At 37.5% G+C, this 18,178-nt stretch overlaps 1 protein-coding gene across 1 annotated transcript in view; it reads right to left on the bottom strand.

The window, feature by feature from the left end:
• IPO11 (importin 11) overlaps nt 1-18,178 on the bottom strand; it is a 227,782-nt gene that overhangs the window by 30,775 nt on the left and 178,829 nt on the right. The window contains exons 28-29 of the mRNA XM_012462294.2: nt 10,161-10,256; nt 13-97 (exon numbers count right to left, since the gene is read on the bottom strand). Coding sequence (XP_012317717.2) covers nt 13-97; nt 10,161-10,256 — 181 coding nt within the window. The remainder of the gene's footprint in view (nt 1-12; nt 98-10,160; nt 10,257-18,178) is intronic.

Genomic DNA, 18,178 nt, shown 5'->3' with positions numbered 1-18,178 from the left:
TTTATAACTTACCATCTTTTTCCTCTTATCTTGTTCTGTGGGTGGTTCTTCATCTTCTGTAACTTTTGGTTCCTCAAGATGAGACATCAACATACAGCTATAATAATTTTTTAAAAAACATGTTTTAAATAAATAAACAATGTCTATAGACACTTAGTAAGTCCTTAAAATCACTAAGAACATGAATAATTTTATGTACCAAAATGTGAGAAAAAGACTAGATAATTTAGATTTAAAATTTAACAAAATTTTTGAATTATGAAAAGATATCTCACTATAAAAAGGGTCCCACTAAAACATTTTAGAGCATTTTACTTGTGCATTTAAGATAGTAACTATTTTTATTTGTTGAGATGGAGTTTTCCTCTTGTTGCCCAGGCTGGAGTGCAATGGTGCTATCCCAGCTGACCACAACCTCCACCTCCCAAGTTGAAGTAATTCTCTTGCCTCAGCCTCCTGAGTAGCTGGGATTACAGGCATACGCCACCACGCCCAGCTAATTTTGTATTTTTAGTAGAGAGTTTCTCCATGTTGGACAAGCTGGTCTTGAACTCCCAACCAAGTGCTGGGATTACAGGCATGAGCCATCGCGTCCAGTCGATAGTAATTTATTTCTAGGCAACTTCTGAAACAATGAAACATCAACTGACAAAGTAATGCATGTATACCCTTTACATGTTATTAAAAAATGACACAAACTCTTAAAATACTTCTTTTCCCCTAATTTTCACATCTACAGAGTTTTATACATGTAATAATTTAAACATCACAAACATATTAATTATGCAACAATTTACATTGTGTTCCAAATGACATTACTGTGCTATGAAAAACTTGTCCCTGAGAGCTTGTACTTTCTGGGTAGTTATAAATCATTTTATTTTTATTTTCTGCACCATGCTGTTTACCATTAGCAGAGATAACAGAAACAGTTTCCTGTTCAGTCAACACTGGTTCCAGGGAGACCAGAAATGAACACTATCTAGTTAATCAAACTGATGGAACAAACCCCACTGTTTACTGATTTGTAACGGAAGAATTCAGTAATTTATCAGCATGATCACAGGTTCTTAACCAATAAACTGTGGCAAAGACAGTTGGGTTTCTCTTGGTTTGTAGCAAGTATAGGTGAAGGACAATTCCTGACTCAGCTGTGTAAACAGCTTTTAATATAGAATTAAAACACAGGTGCTGATACTAGAAAATTTGATCAGGCTTATTTTTGCAGTGGAAATGAGTGTCCTTCATTTCTATTTCCTACCATTAACAAAAACAATGTTTGGGCTGGGTGTGGTGGCTCATGCCTGTAATCCCAGCACTTTGGGAGTCCCCACTGGGCAGATCACGAAGTCAAGAAATCAAGATCATCCTGGCCAACATGGTGAAACCCTCATCTCTACTAAAAAAAAAAAAAAAAATTAGCTGGGCGTGGTGGTGCACACCTGTAGTCCCAGCTACTCAGGAGGTTGAGGCAGGAGAATTGCTTGAACCCAGGAGGCAGAGGTTGCAGTGAGCCAAGATTGCACCACTGTACTCCAACCTGGTGACAGAGCGGGGGGTTGGGGGGCAGTTTGGAGTGACTGCCTCTGATCCAGTCAGTGCCTACTGGTGTGATCAAAGAATAAAAACCTTAGGCTAGAAATAAGAAGTCCCTGAAAAACAGCAAGAACTCAATCCCTAACCTGCCTCGACCTCTTAGGGCTGCAATGCTTTTGTCTGCCATGACAAAATAGAGTATGGTACAAGTAGCTGGCCAGTGGACTCCATCCGACACAAAGTGAGATAATTGCATTATTCTACCAACCCAAAAGCTAAAAAGGTCTACATCCCAGTTTGTATTTTAGAACTGAATAGTAATATGGGGTTCCTTTACACTAGCCAGTTTATGTCTGTTGCAGATTTGAATTCTAACTGCAACGATCATGGATCTGCATGAAAGCATGCTTTATTTTGCATCAAATTCTTCCACTGCATTCCAAAATCTGTTAACTTACTCATATAGTGAATGCTCTCTGTTTTGCTTTCCCTAAATTAAAAGATTTATCAAATTAAGGCCAGGCATGGTGACACACACCTGTAATCCCAGCACTTTGGGAGGCTGAGGTGAGCAGATCACTCGAGTTCAAGACCAGTCTGGGTAACATGGTGAAATCCCTTCTCTACTAAAAAAAAATATAGTAACTAGCCAGGCGTAGTCGCAGGTGCCTGTAACCCCAGTTACTTGGCAGGCTGAGATGGAAGAATCACTTGAACCTGGGAGATGGAGGTTGCAGTGAGCTGAGACTGCACCACTGCACTCCAGACTGGGTGACAGAACGAGACTCCATCTCAAACAAACAAATAAAAAGATATATTAATATTGGAGCATATTCTGGAGATACATACCTACATGTTTTGTTTCTTTCACTGACCAAAAACTAGACAAAAGACAGTATTTGAAAAGCCCAAAGGTAAAACTGTCCTGCAGGAAAATTTTCAATTAAAAGTCAAATCTCATTTTGTTGACAAAGATTAAAGATAGACAATCATGCTTTACATAAAAGACATGTAAGAATGAACAGATTTCTAATAAATAAAATGTGTAGACTGTGCATGCATTAATAGTTATACTAAAAACAGTAAACACAACAGTTTAAAATAGGAAAGACTAACATGAATATAAGTGGCCATTCCTCCATTCTAAACTCATGGCAAAAATCACCAAATAGATCCAGGCACTCCAGTCCGCTAAATAAAAATCTTTCTCAAGAAGAAACTCAACCAGCTAAACAGAGCCAACAGGTGTTAGCATGAAAAAATAAAGCCTTTTAAGTCATTTCTGGGTTTAAAGATACCTGAAGTAATACCTTTCATTTAATCTATACAAACTCTGCCCTAAGTAGTTCAGCCATTTTACAGATAAGAAAAGCCTAAATTTACAAACGTTAATTGGGCACTGATAAATAGTATTTTTCCTCAAAATTTTTGTAGTCTAAATGAACTTTTCTCTACTTCAGGGTATCAAAATTGGATGCTTTAAATTTGCCCTTATTCCAGCACCTGAACAGAGTAAGTGCATCTGTCTACAAAAAGCTTAGTTCCACTCTACCTAGAGCCCATCTGTGTGCACAGGAGGGATACCTGCGGGCAAAGGCCAGGTATTCAAGTCACTTTCTTGATGTCCAATATCAGCAATTCTCAAACTTAAGCTTTCAACTCAACCACCTGAAGGGCTTTGTTAAAGGACTGCTTGTTGGGCCTCACTTCCATAGTGTCTAATTCAGCAGATTTTGATGGAGCCTGAGAATCTGCATTTCTTACAAGTTCCTCTGTGATGCTTTCTCATCATTTCCTATGTAATGTTGATGCTGCTGTTGTTGAGGAAGTTGTTGGGGGCACACATTTTATTAACCACTGTCCTATGTTAGGCCAAACCACCCAAAGTGCTTCCTACTTATGTTTTTTTATGTCTGGCTTCCAATAAATTGACTTTAATAATGATTTTTTTTTTTTTTTTTTTTTTTTTTACTGCTATGTAACTGACTTTCAGCTAGGCTGATATAAAAAATGATTTATGGGCCAGGTGTAGTGGCTCCTGACTATAATCCCAGCACTTTGGGAGGCTGAGGTGAGCAGATCACTTGAGGTCAGGAGTTTGAGACCAGCCTGGTCAGATTGGTGAAACCCCATTTCTAATAAAAATACAAAAATTAGCCAGGCGTGGTGGCAGGTGCCTGTGATCCCAGCTACTCAAGAGAGTGAGATGAAAGAATTGCTTGAACCTGGTAGGCAGAGGTTGCAATGAGCCGAGATCATGCCACTGCATACCAGGCTGGGCAACAGAGCGAGACTCCAGCTCAAAAAAATAATAACAATAAAAATAATAATTTATGGGTTGCTTCACATATGACAAAACAGACACTATTCAGTTGGTCTCTATAGTGGGCACTTTGCTTGCCTATTTAATCAGCCTCCTTCTTAACTGAGCCCTGAATCTGTCCAGTTATCCTCTTCTTCCATGCTACCACTGTTTCAGAAAAAGCTGATCCCAGCCCCAATGCCAGTGGTTCAATAAGCAATCATGGAGATCCCATTTCTCTGGTCAACAATTACTTTCAGCAGGGGCATGTTTAAGGAATTCTGGCCAATCAGGCATAAGAAGACGTCTAATGCAATCATTTCTAGAAAAGGTCTGCTTTGATCTTTAAAGACATAAGGAAGAAGATTACTTACCTGTCATGGGCAATGCCACGAACTGTAATGTCTAAAACTACTTTTTATTGATAAGGGATGGTAGCCTGCAGATGAAGTTAATATGCTGAGGGGATGGGTTAGAAAAAACCTGGGGCTTTGGTGAAGTTGCTAAGGCCACAGTCAGCTAATCTTGCAGTCACTTACCTACAATCATTAGGTTATCAGAAACAACTAATTCTTTATTGTTAAAACGGAAAGCCCTTTTACGGTCTCTTATATAAATACCTCATGAAAAATGCATTTCTGGGCTCAGGGCATGACACTCCAATGAGAATAAATATTATGAGTCTCTCTCTCCTGTGTTAAATTATATTTAGCCTAAAGCTTCCTCCTCACATATTTTAAGTTCAACCTGAAAGTCTCTCTATACATAGTAAAGTGTAACCTAACTGGAAGTGTAAAGAGACTGTAACCTACTCTTGTACCAATCAGAGTTTCACAGGTGGCTGTCTGTTGAAACCATGTTCAAATAAGGCAAATGCCGAGCTGTAACCAATTCAGCTGTTTCTGTACCACTTCCCTTTTCTGTACCTCACTTTCCCTTTTCTGCTCATAAATATTATCTTGACCAGGTGCAGCCCTGAAGACACTGTAAACCGATTCTGGTTCTGGGGGCTGCCCAATCTGTGAACAATTACTTGCTTAATAAAACTCTTGTTAAATTGTTTATTAAAATCCCTTCAATCCTGTGTTAATAGTTTTCTGTTATAATGAGCACGTGCTTTCTTATGCACTGTCTCCAATCCTCTTACGGTCACTAGACTGAATATAAGCAACTAAATACTGTATATTAGCAGTAAAGACAAAGTGCCATGAAGAAACAGGGAAAGATGCAATGATTCTTCCTGTAAGTCTGGAGTGCAATTTTAGAGGCAGATATTTGCTAAGGAGGATAAGGGTGAGGGCTTGACACACCAAGGAGCAGAAATATTATTAGTCAAGCCATGAGTATAAAAATGAATGGCACGTTTACAGAATGATGAAGAATCCAGGGATGCAAGAGATAAAGCTGGTGACTGAGTCAGCACAGAATAGAGCCCCATTAACTTGATCCTGTAAGAAACTGGGTTTTTAATTTTAAGTGGGGCAGAATGGATCAGACGGGGGGCAAGTTAAGAAAGAGAGACTTCCCAAGGAGGTCACTAGGATCTACACAAGTTAAGATAACATACAGATGTCAGAATCCAGGAACCAATGTTTGCTCTAGTATTCTCTAATCTATTCTGAAGAGCCGTCTGGTGGGTCAATGTATTGAATGAAGGAAAAAACATCTTATAAAAGCCTAATTTTAACTTTTAGCGTCCCAGGTTGTTCTACTGGTCTGAGACCACTCACCAGCATCTACCCTGCCAGTCTTCCTCCACAATAGACCAAAGTAACCTTTCTAAGCATAAATCTGATTATGTCCTTCCAGTGTGGAAAGCACCAGTGGACCTCCATTGACTACAGAATACAGAATAGTTTCAATTAAGACTACTTCTTTTAGACTTGGTATGTTTTGTACTTTCTAGCTATAAAAACCACAATTTATGAGTCCTTTTCTAATCAAATTTTAGTGGCTCTAGACATATTAAAATGCTGGCTAAATTCTTTTTTTTTTAAGACAGGGTCTTTGCTCTGTCACCCAAGCTGGAGTGAAGTGGTGCAATCAATCACAGCTCACTGCAGCCTTGACCTCTCAGGCTCAAGCAATCTTTCCACCTCAGTCTCTGAAGCAGCTGAGACTAAAGGCATGTGCCTGGCTAATTTTTAAATTTTTTTTTTTAAGAGATTGGTCTCAAACTCCTGGGCTCAAGAGATCCTACTCTCTTGGCCTTCTAAAGTGCTGGGATTATAGGCGTGAGCCACTGTGCCTGGCCGCTAAATTCTTTCTTCCTTTTTACTTCCCAAAACTTGGCAAGGGATTGTCAATTTCATTTCCCAATATTCCTTTCAACAAAAATATTATTATTTTTTTTATAGTAAAAGAGAAACACTCCAACCAGACAAGCAGAAATCAGAGAAGGCAAATCTCTAGCCTCAGGAATATATTTTCCTGGCTTAATAAAAACTCTAGTTAAAAAAATAAAACAACCAACCAAACCACAAACCCACCAACAAAACCCCAACAAATAAACAGATTCATAAACCCTCAAAATGGAATTATTCTTTCTTCTAAAAGAATTCATTTTCTGTACAACCCTGAAGAAATACTAGCATCAAGATTAGCAACAGGCAACTGTTGACTTTCCATTTCTCTTGGAAGATAAATGTTTCTAAGTTTAAAAAAGAAGGATCATTAGAAGGGAAAATAAAAACCCATTTCCATATTCTCACACAAAACATTGTTTAAATTTAAAAATGCCTGTTTCAATATGTTATGAGGACAAATCAAGGTATAAAAATCACAGGCTACTAGGTATAAGCACAACTATGTTAAAAAATCATATATGCACGTGTGTGTCACATGTCACCCAAACTACAGATACCTTTCAACCCTCTCTAGCCATACGAACCTATCCCCATTTCCTGCTAATCCTTCCTCCAAAATCTATCTCAAATGCATCTTATCACTGCTCACCAAGGTAAGATTACTGTAACAGCTACCATTATATGGTCTTCCCACCTCCACAGTAGTAGGTTCTCAATTTTCACAGTATATATGAATCACCGTGTTTCCTGTTTGCAATGCAGATTCTACTGTGTGACCCCCCAAGATTCTGATATGAGTGTGCACTAAGGAAGCAAAATCTGCATTTCTAACATGCATTCCAGGTTGTTCCACTGGTCTGAGAACACTCACCAGCATCTACCCCTTTGGTTGTCCTCCACAATGCATCCAAGTGACATTTCTAAGTATAAAACTGATCATGTCTCTCCAGTGTAGAAATCACCAATACACCTCCATTGACTACAGAATACAGACCACAATTCTTTGTATTTCACAAAGGTTACTTCACTAGTTGGCTCCAATCCACTACAAATCCTTAGGAATTATTCTGTTTCCCTGGACTCCTTTCTCTCTTGCACCTGGTATTGTTCCATCGGTCCCTATCTACACTTCTATGCTGTGGGCTCTTTGACGTCAGAGACTCAGTTGCTTCCTCACACTGCACAGTGCCTGCCATAAACAGTTTGAATAAAAAGATGATCTGTCAACAAGGCTTTCTTAGTGTGATGGCTAATTTTGTGTCAACTTGACTGAGATACTGGGTGCCCAGCAATCTGGTTAAACATTACTCTAGGTGTATCAGTGAGGCTATTTCTGTATGAGATTAGCATTTTAATATATAAACTGGGCAAAGCAGTTTGTTCTCCCCGTGTGGGTGGGCCTCAGCCAATCCACTGAAAACCTGAATAGTACAAAAACTCTGACTAGATGAGGAAGAATTCATCCTCTGACTGCTTCAAGCTGTGACCCTGTACTTCTTCCACCTTCAGAGCCAACTAGTTAAGTAAATGTTGTGAAATACAATTGTGGCTATATTCTATACTCAATGGAGGTCCACTGGTGATTTCCACACTGGAGGAACTTCTGACTTACACCATGAGCTTTCCTGGGTCTCAAGCCTGCAGATTGTAGATTTTGGACTCCTCAGCCTCCATAATTGTGTAAGCCAATTCCTTACAATCAATTTCTTTATATATTTTTTTGTCTCCTCTTGGTTCTGTTTCTTTGGAGAACCCTAATACACTACTGATGTAGGTGAAGGAAACAGAGTTTTCTTCCTTTTTTCCAATTCACTCAGTTAAGAGACTATAATAAGAATTCGATATAACCGGAAAGATTAACTTTTTTGAATAAACTGTTTAAATAAACAGGAAGGGGAAGTTGAAGGCCAGGTTAGCTGTGTAAGTATGTATTTTATGTTTCTCATGCAGACTTTTCTGAAAAGTTATATAGTTAACTCATTTAAGTAACTTTTCAGAAAAGTCTATGTGAGAAATATAAAATACATACTTACGTAGCTAACTTTATTTATCCCTTATAGTCTCATGGACTATAATTTATAGAACTCTATGTAATTAATAGAATTACAAAGTAGGAAGATTTAATAGAGATCTAGTCTAACCACTCTTAGAAACAGAGACTAAGAAAAGGTAGGTAATTTGTTTCTCAACTGTGTTCCTATATGCAAAGTACCACCCCAGAGTAAAAAGAAATCACCAAACAATTCTGGGTAAAAAAGAAACCAGTGGTTAGATATGTTCTAGCTACTAATCAATATAAAATGCCCAAGTCTAGGCCTTTGTAGCTAGGATCCTAAAACTGGTTTTCCCTACTTCCAACATTTTCCCCCTCCCAAACCACACCCTTTACTTTAAGGCTGAGCTTGGCATATTGAGATCCTGACTCATCTTGACTCTTCCACAAATTTGCAGTGTCACTCCACTATTTTTCTTTTTTTTTTTATATATATATTTTTAGTAGAGATGGTAGTTTCCTCACGTTAGCCAGGCTGGTCTCAAACTCCTAACCTCAAGCATTCTGCCTGACTCAGTCTCCCAAAGTGTTGGAATTACAGGCTTGAGCCACTGCACCTGGCCAGCTTTTCAGAGCCATGATATCCTGACTGTTAATACTATGAGACTGCACTAGATAATTTCTAAATTTTCTAGTAACTTTCGGACTCTCACCTCTTCCAGTTAAAACATGTTATAATTTTGTTCTACTTCCTACAACCTAACCCATATCCTTCCCTGAAGACTGTAACACATAGTGCCTTTTTTCTTTCCCTGATTTACTATTAAAGCAAAATTTAGAATTGTACTGTTTGTTGTGCCCTGCACAAAACAGATATAACTGTCTGTTTCATTACTAGTGTTTTAACTGTGCTATCAGCCATGTCTTTCCCTCAACGAAACTGTATACTCCAAAGAGGACAAGGAACATCTGATTATATCCTAAATATTTCACACATAGTTGTAAACTTTGTCACATATTATGTATACAATTTACTGTCATGTGCAGTTGATATGGTTTGGCTGTGTTCCCATCCAAATTTCATCTTGAATTGTAGTTCCCATAATCCCCACGTGTCATGGGAGGGACCGAGTTAGAGGTAATTGAATCATGGGAGCAGTTACCCACATGCTATTCTCGTGCTAGTGAGTGAGCTCTCACGAGATGAGATGGTTTGATAAGGGGCTTTTCCCCCTTTGCTCAGCACTTCTGCTTCCTACCGACATGTGAAAAAGGATGTGTTTGCTTCCCCCTCTGCCATGACTGTAGATTTCCTAATTTAACTCACAGTTCCTCCCCAGCCCTGAGGAACCATGAGTTAAATTAAACCCTTTTCCTTTATCAATTACCCAGTCTTAGGCAGTTCTTTATAGCAGCATGATAATGGACTAATACAGTCATAAACCCTTAAATTAACTTAAAAAGAAAAAAAACTGCCTACATGCATGAATGCTTTCTTGTTTTTGGTTTGTACTCTGAAAAAATTTGATGTTTCCACTTCATACGAACTCCAGTGTTCTCAAAAGCTAAGTGACATGTCAGACACATTCTGTTGACATATTTAGTAATATTCAACAACATATATCTGCTAACCATATTTGTCAACAAAATATGATTCAAGTGACAGTCTTTTCTATCTGCTAGAGATGGCATTATAAAGAGTAAAGTTGAAAAAAAGAGCATGCTCAAAACACACTAGGAAAAAAACTTACATGCTAAAAGATATTTGAAACTGTAAAAACTTAATCATCAAACAATGATTAAATCAAAGAAACTCAATTCAGGTTGTTGCTGTAACATAATAAAGCTGATACCAAGATCAAACAATAAATATCATAAGCAAAATAACAAAAACATTTCCATATAAAAGACAAATTATAAAACTTCCATACTGTGCTTATAGAGTGATGGTAAATAAAAATCTTGCAGCATGTATTTAATTATTCCCCAAATCCAATTGTGATTAATTAAATAATGCACCTACTCTTTATAAGTTCCAGTTTCAGGATCTTCCGTCATGACATCATGCAGGCCTTCTACTGAGATGTTTATAATCCCACAGAATTTATCTTGGATAACACTAGAATAAAAGAAAAGCAAAACAGGTTAACTGGAGTACTAGAACAGGTTAATTTTTTTTTCCCCTAAATATCCTCTTGAACAAGAAGAAAAATTTCAGTTCTGAAATACAAAAGAAACTTTCAAAATATATTTCTTAAAACAAAAATTTTAACTTTGCCTATAACATTATAAAATTCTTTTTCACTAGATTATTCATATGTTTAAATACTAGATGGATAGATTAGATAGAAAAGGACTATTTTAATATTCTTGGATTTATTATAACAGTGTTATGTTACTTTTATAACTACAAAGACAAACATACGGAGTATTGACAAGTAAAAATTCCTGCTCTTCTAATGATACTGTGAAGAAAAAGGACATGCCATATTCTGGAAGAAAATATTTGTAAAACAAGTATCTGCTAATGGACTTGAATCTAGGATGTAAAAAGAACCCTGAAAACACAGTAAGATAACAAATAATTTCAATTTAAAATAGGCATCAGGTGCAGTGGTGCAAGCCTGCTATAGTTCTAGCTACCTGGGAGGCTGAGGCAGAAGGATCTCTTGAGGCCAGGAGTTCAAGACTGCAGTGCACTATGATCACACTTGTGAACAGCCACTGCTCTCCAGCCTGAACAACATAGAGAGATCCGTCTCTTAAAAGAAACAAAACAAAAACACTTTTTTAAAAAAGGCAAAAATGTGAACAGATATTTTGCCAAAGATATACAGACGACATGTGAGCATCCTAAAAGGATGCTCATCATCATTCGGCATTAGGGAAATTCGAATTAAATAACAATAAAAAATTTTTAAAAATTTAGTGTGTGTTTTTTTTTATTTTTTATAGATTTGGGGGTAAATCTATAAAAGTGCAGATTTTACAGACTTTTATAAAGTCTAAGGAGGAAAACAGGCAGGCAGTAACACAAATTTTTCAATTAACTTTTCGAAATAGTTATATAAGCTAAAACTGATGATGCAAGGCTTTTTAATAATAGCAATCTCAAGACAGAAATGAATCAAAACCTTAATCACCTTAGAATTTTCTCAGCTCTAACCAGACCATAATTATGCTATTTATATATCATACCTAATTAATATTTAAAGTCATTCTTGCATTATTATATTTTAAATACAGGAAGTAAGTCAAGTTAGGGTAATTTAAGAGACTAAACAAGTTTTTAGGCACTAAAACTCACAACCAAATAGAATATTCCAACTATATTTATCTGCTTATATCATTCAACAGAGTTAAGCAAAGAACAACAATTTATTGAAACAGTCAAAGGAAGAAACAAGCCTTGATTTATCAGCTTTATTCCAGAATTTCTACAACAGTAGAGACTACAACAGTAGTAACATTAAAGAAAATAGTTTTCCACTTTTCCCACCAGAGGAGGAAGAGCTGACAATGGGAAGAGCCCCTGAGCAAGGAACAAACTTAGCTGAAATCAACTACAATTGGCAAGCAATAATGACTGAGATGGTGGAGTGTCCACGCAGCTGCCAGCAGCTAGAGCCAAGACTGAAATCCAGAATCTTATACTGATCAAACCTAGAGGGCAGTGCTCCAGGCTTGACCTCACCATGCTGAGAAACTGCTTTTCAGAGGGCTTCTACAGAGTCCACAGCTCATCTTTTGGAAGAAGTCATCTCTAGCAACTCTCAGTTTCTAGGCTTTGCAGGACTCCCTTCAGCCTAGAGCAATGCAGCTTCTGATCCTACAACTCCGTGGACAGATGACATCCATTTTTGAAATCTAGAGGCCACACTTCAGTCTACCTCATGAGATAGCTTTGCTGGGTGGATAACACTGGTCTCCCTTCCTGAAGACTCTGCTTCTTTGCCTTCTGTGAGCATAGCCTCTTCTGGTCACTCTTGTTCTCTGGCATAGACTTCTTCTCTGGGGGGCCCTTCAGCATCATTATTGCCCCGGGGAGTACAAAGGACCACATAAGGGAGTATGATTGTTGGTGAGAAGCCAAGATCAGTCCACATCTCAAAAAGAGATGGTAGCAGCCTGAAATGGTTTGGTGGCCATGGGAATAAAGAGAAAGGGGCAGATTTGACAGATGTTTAATGGGTAAACATCACAGGATTTGGCAACTAATTGGCTATGGAAGAAAAATGGGAGGAAAGAGTCTAGGACAACTGCTGGGTTTCATCTTGGGTGGGTGACTTGACTAGGTTAGTGACTTCACTCAATACAATAGGAGGTACAAAAAGAGCAAAGACATAAGAGAGAAGATGATGAAAGTGGTATCCTAGAAAATGAGAGAGTGACCAACACCAAAAGTCAAGCAATCAGATAAATCAGGTTCTAAGCTGAGGAAGGGGAGTGACAATTCTTTCAAAAAGCTTCTCCACGGAGGGAAACAACAGCGTAATAACCAGAGGGAGTGCAGGGTTGAAGGGGTGTTTTTTGGCTGAGGGAAATGGACCAGTAGAGGTTGAGCAGCTGAAAGTGCAGGTGACAAGGCGGTGACTGAAGGAGCAAGATCGCAGAGATGGGATGAAGTGGGATCATAACAGAGGCAGGGCTGAACAGAAAGGATATCTCCTTGCATGAGGCAGCAGGACACAGATGGACACACTCCCTTGGAGGCTCACAGTGGGAAGCAGAAATTCCTGCATTTTGAACTTTCCTCTCTCTGTGAATTAGAAGGTGAGGTTATGTATTAGGCATGTGGGTGACTAAGCAGTTGGAGCCAAATGGTGAATGTTTATAGTAGAGGGTCCTGACCAAGGACAAAGATTGCTCAATGGCACTGAGGTCCAACAGCAATTGAATGCCCTAGATTTTTAACAGCCCCAATCTGTATATTTCTATCATTTTTAGTTGCTATACTTTACACCCCAAGCAAATATTCATAGGAAGAAACTGAGTAAGGCAATTGAGGCTTGGAAGATTGCAAAGCTGGTAATGTTTGAGGATGAGGGGTTTAAAGAGCTGAGGGTATGAATGAGAATCTGAGTTGACCACAGGGCACCAGCTGGGTCAGGTAGAGAATGCAGTTAAAAGGGAAAAAAAAAAAAAAGGAAAAAACCCTAACACCAAGTGCAAGCATCAAGGTTTATGCCAGTCATGGCGGTTCACACCTATAATTCCACTTTGGGAGGCTGAGGTGGAAGAGTCACTTAAAGCCAGGAGTTCAAGACTAGCCTAGGCAACAAAATGAGACCCTTGTCTCTACAAACAATAAGAAAATTATCTGGGGACAGTGGTGCATGCCTGTAGTCCCAGCTACTCAGTCCCAGCTGAGATATGAAGATGATTGCTTGAGCCGAGGAGTTCAAGGTTGCAGTGAAACATGATCACACCACTGCACTCCAGCCTGGGTGACAAAGCAAGACACTGCACATTTAAAAAAAAAAAAAAAAAAAAGGTTTAGTGGTAAAGAGTAAGAAAACTGGAAAATATGAAGTTACAATAAGACAGGATATTAGCGTTTTGAGCATGGAATGTATGGATAAAGTGGAAGTGCATAGATTTGAAAAAAAAATCCAAGTCTTGTAGGGCCAATTCTAAGGCCATGCTTGAAACCATTCAGAGTGGCAGAATTTGTGATGAAGACTGCAAAGCAGATTCAAGGCCTCAGTGACTCCTGCAAAGTGATTGTGAGACTGGTAGAGAGCTGGTGATGTAACCAGATGGCATGGACTTTCTGACCCCTTCCAGACCTCATGGAAGTGGCAGAAAACTGGTCAGCAACAGAGCCTCAAATTGTGGCTTCACCAGTGACTTAACTACGTGGCCTTGGGCAAGTCAATTTAACCTCTCTGTGCTCACTTGCCTCATCAGTAACATGAGGACATAATAATACCCACAAGTAAAGTGCTTATAACAAGGCCTGCCACATGTACTAGAGCACTACTCAAATGTCAGCATCATCACTATTTCTCATTTGAACAATGAGGGGTTAACAGTCATTCTCTAAGTCTCTTAAACTTTTTGGTCTTGGTATCCTTTTACACTCTTAAAAACTGCTGAAGATGCCAAAGAACTTTTAAAAAAAATGTATTATATTTGTCAATATTTTTCAGATCAGAAACCTGAGAAAATACTTTAAAAATACTTATACACTTAAAAATGTAATAAACTCATTACCACAGGGCACCAGTTGGGTCAGGTAGAGAATGGGGTTAAAAGGGGGAAAAAAAAAAAAAAATTTTTCCCCACACATATTTTCCAGGACACAGCCTGCAAATACTTCTGTCATTCGAATGGAAGCATACATCTTTTCTACACAGTAATTCTCTGCATGGTCATGGAAAAGTATATTAATAAATCTAGCTCCTCTGAAAAATACTGGCAAGAAAATAAGCTAAAAAATTATAGTGGAAATTGACTATCTTAAAGTAAAAGTTGAATTTTTGCATTCAATAATGATCCTTATAAAGACTTTTATATACTAAACTATTCCTCTGATTATGTTTTCTTTTATTTTTTGAGTATAGACACACACACACACACACACACACACACACACACACACAGCAGCAGCAGCAGCACCGCCCTCCCCCAACAAAACCATTATCTTCAAGACTAGAAGAAATAACTAAAATGATCTGTATGTAATGGGATAAGAAGAAATTGCCATCCTATGTGATTTTGCTGTAAGAAACAATGCCCAGTGAAGACACACTAAGGTTCTATGAAAAGGAGATGATTAACAACTACTATAGAACTGTCTGGAAAAAATAAAAATAAAAAAAAATTAAGCTAACTAAAAATGCTTGAATAGTTATTTAAAAAGTCACTTGACAGAACTGGGTTTTTTTTTTTTAAGTGATATAAAGGAATTTATCAGAGAATTGGTAATTAAGAAGCTACAGGTACAACTTCAACGTTGTAGATATTGGAAAATGATGAAAATAAAGCTATACAATATATAATTACAAGGTAATCATGAACGTGTATTTTAAGAACAAATCAAAAGGCCAACTCTGTTAATGTACTGAAGCTATATGAAAAGGTAATTGTATCGTGGGATTAAATTCCTGGAAAAGTCTTGTATACCACACAGCTCAGATCAAAATGAAGACAAAATGCTCTGGAAAACAGTGTTACATGATCAAACGGAGATTTTGACTGATAATGGTGAAGACACCAATGTCAAAGTTTGCAAGAAGCATTTGAATAAAATTGTATCATGAAATAAAAAAATCTCTAAAGCAAAATTTCACATTTAAATATACATATGTGTAACTAAACTAACAAATTCATATAAATAGATATTTGACTATTTTGCTACAGCTTTAGAATAATAATGCATTCCAGTTGCCCAAAAATCTTTATACTCAATGACCCTTCTCTGAGCTCCAGAATCCGAAGTCCACCAGCATCCTTCTCATCCACTCTTGGCACTCTCACAATCATCTCAAACAAGAAATCCAACACCAAACTTATGAGTGCCTCCCCAACAAAAACAAGGAAACAAAAAACAAAAAAGAAAATCAAAACCAGGCTCTCTTCCTGTTTTCCTTAACTGAATGAAAAGCATCTCTATCAACCCAGTGACTCATGCTAGAAACCAGGGATTCAGTTTACCTTTCTTCTTATTTACCCGTCCAATTTACCTTTCTCATTTACTCAATTCATCACCCAATTATGTCAAATTTATCTCTGAAATTTTTCTTGTTTCTCCTCCTGTATATTCCTACTATTAACACTGTGCAACAAGCCAATTCTGTCTCGAGTTTAGAGTTTAAACTACTGCCTGCTTTCCCAAACAAGGAAACTTCTACTCTTGACTTCCTCTAATCCATTCTCTATATAGCAGACTAGAATGCTTTTTACAAAATCAGGTATCTTTTTCTTGCTTTAAAGCAAAAGTTTACATCTTTCAATAACTTTCCATTACATTTAAAAATCCAAACCCTTAATCCTAGTTTACTCAGTCCTGTATGACCCAGTTCCTGCCCAGGGTTCTGACCTTATCTAGCCTCACACTGTTCTCCAGTTCTCCAGCTTCATCAGCTCTCTTTAACACTTTCTGGTTTCTGGGCTTTCATAGGGCCTTTCCATCTGCTAAGAATTGTATGATCTGGATTTACCTAGTCAGTAGTGTTTATACTAAGACTACAACTACAATAACAACACTGAAGGTATGGTCGTGATTCTAGAAGATGGTATTTAAGGATGCTTCATAGATGAGAAGCAGGTAACAGGATAAGGGAGTTTCAAAAGCCAAGGCTTAAGAAACTGCACTACAACATAAAAACTTTTGCTCCTCAGAGCCTCAGACAAAAATACAAACTTACGTATTAACTCGTGTATCATAGAAAATATATGACAAAAAGCAATAAGGTTGCCAAAAGCCAAAGATCCAAACTAACAACAGCTAGGGTTTATGTGCATGTACTGAAAATTCCACAGACATGGGAAGAAATGGAGACAAAAGAAAACCAGAAGACAACATATAAATGGTGTAAGGTCTCCACATTATTCAGGATAAGAAAACTACTTTCTACTAAATTATAATGTCCTCTATCACATGATGTCTCGGAATTGAGTCAGAAGCAATGAAACAAGGCACATCTGGGCCAGCAGGAGGTATACTATACATTCTTCTCTCTCATACTGCTTTCTCCAACATTTCTCTGTTAACCCACCAGGCTTCCCACATTAAAAGTGTGCAGCCACACAAGCTTATACTAGCTTCAGCAAAGGGATGACCAGTGGTAGAGGGCGCTTAAAAGAGTTCATATAGGTAAGTCCAGTACGAGAAAAGCCAAATATAAATTTTAATAAGAAAGGAGTAGGTCTAAATAAAGTCTAATAGTAAACAGAACAGCCTGTTTTGCTTCACATAACCCATTCTCCTTCCTCTTAACGGAGCACATCATACTTTAAGTTCAAATATACATTTTTCTAGTTTGGAGATTAGTAACAGAGGACCAGTAAAGGAGTTGGAGCTGTATGAAAAAAAGCAAAAAAAAACAGGTCTCAACAGAAAAGGTTCGTGTGAGACCAACTTGGTAGGAAGGCCTGGCATTAAAGCTGTTTGTCAGAAGCTTGAAAGTTTCCCTGGGCTTTCTTCTTTTTTAACACCGTGTAAGAACAAATACAGGAGATTTTACTGTTTTTTTTTTTGTTGCTGTACAGCTAAGTTAATTGAGTAAAAATGTCCTAATTACTTGTTGGTCCTCCTTCACCTCAAAGCTTAAAACTGAATTATATGTTTGTATAATGCCTAGAGGCTCAAGAAATGTCCACATATGTACTACATCTGAATGTTCTATTTCTTGACCTCAGGGGTAGTTGTGTGTCTACTTCTGTATGTGATATATTTATCAAAACAGTTTTAAAAATGTTTATAGGGAAAATATTTGTCATGCATTAACACTGATACAGGTGAGAGCTGGATAAACTCTACTATTACTCTACTACAAAATACACGAAGCAATAGAAAAGACAGCAAAAATCTGTCCAATGGTTACTCAAAAGACCCAGAAGGCCATGAGGCAGAGTAGATCAACAAAGCAACCCTGGTTTTCTAGTTGAGTCTAAATCAATTAGAAGTTATATTTTCAAAAAGCAAAAATTTTGATAGATTTTCTGAACTGCCTTCTTTGAATTTAGGAATTTTGTTTTAGGATAAAAATACTTTGTTATATATATTTTTCTGAACTTCACATAGGCAGCTGTGTTGCTTGTGAACATCTTTAAGAGGATATGATTTAGGTGATAAGAAGTGGGGCATGGTGAAGTTTTCAGCTTCCCTTACATATTTCTGCACTGTTTAAATTTTTTCCCAATGAACGTGTACTTTTAGTAATTAAAGAAGAAAACATAATTAGAGTTGTAGGAGTTGGAAGGATATAACAAAGAAAAGAATACATTATTAAAAATGTCTCTCAAGGTGAACAACAACATCATTCCTCCATAACAAAACAAATTACTTAGGAAAAGTAACATTCATTTAAAATA

The sequence above is a fragment of the Aotus nancymaae genome, unplaced genomic scaffold, assembly GCF_030222135.1.
Source record: "Aotus nancymaae isolate 86718 unplaced genomic scaffold, 86718_ANA_hifiasm-v0.15.2.pri h1tg000014l, whole genome shotgun sequence".
Lineage (NCBI taxonomy): Eukaryota > Metazoa > Chordata > Mammalia > Primates > Aotidae > Aotus > Aotus nancymaae.
Note: the sequence above shows the minus strand (reverse complement) of the source record. Positions and strands in the feature narration are given on the sequence as shown.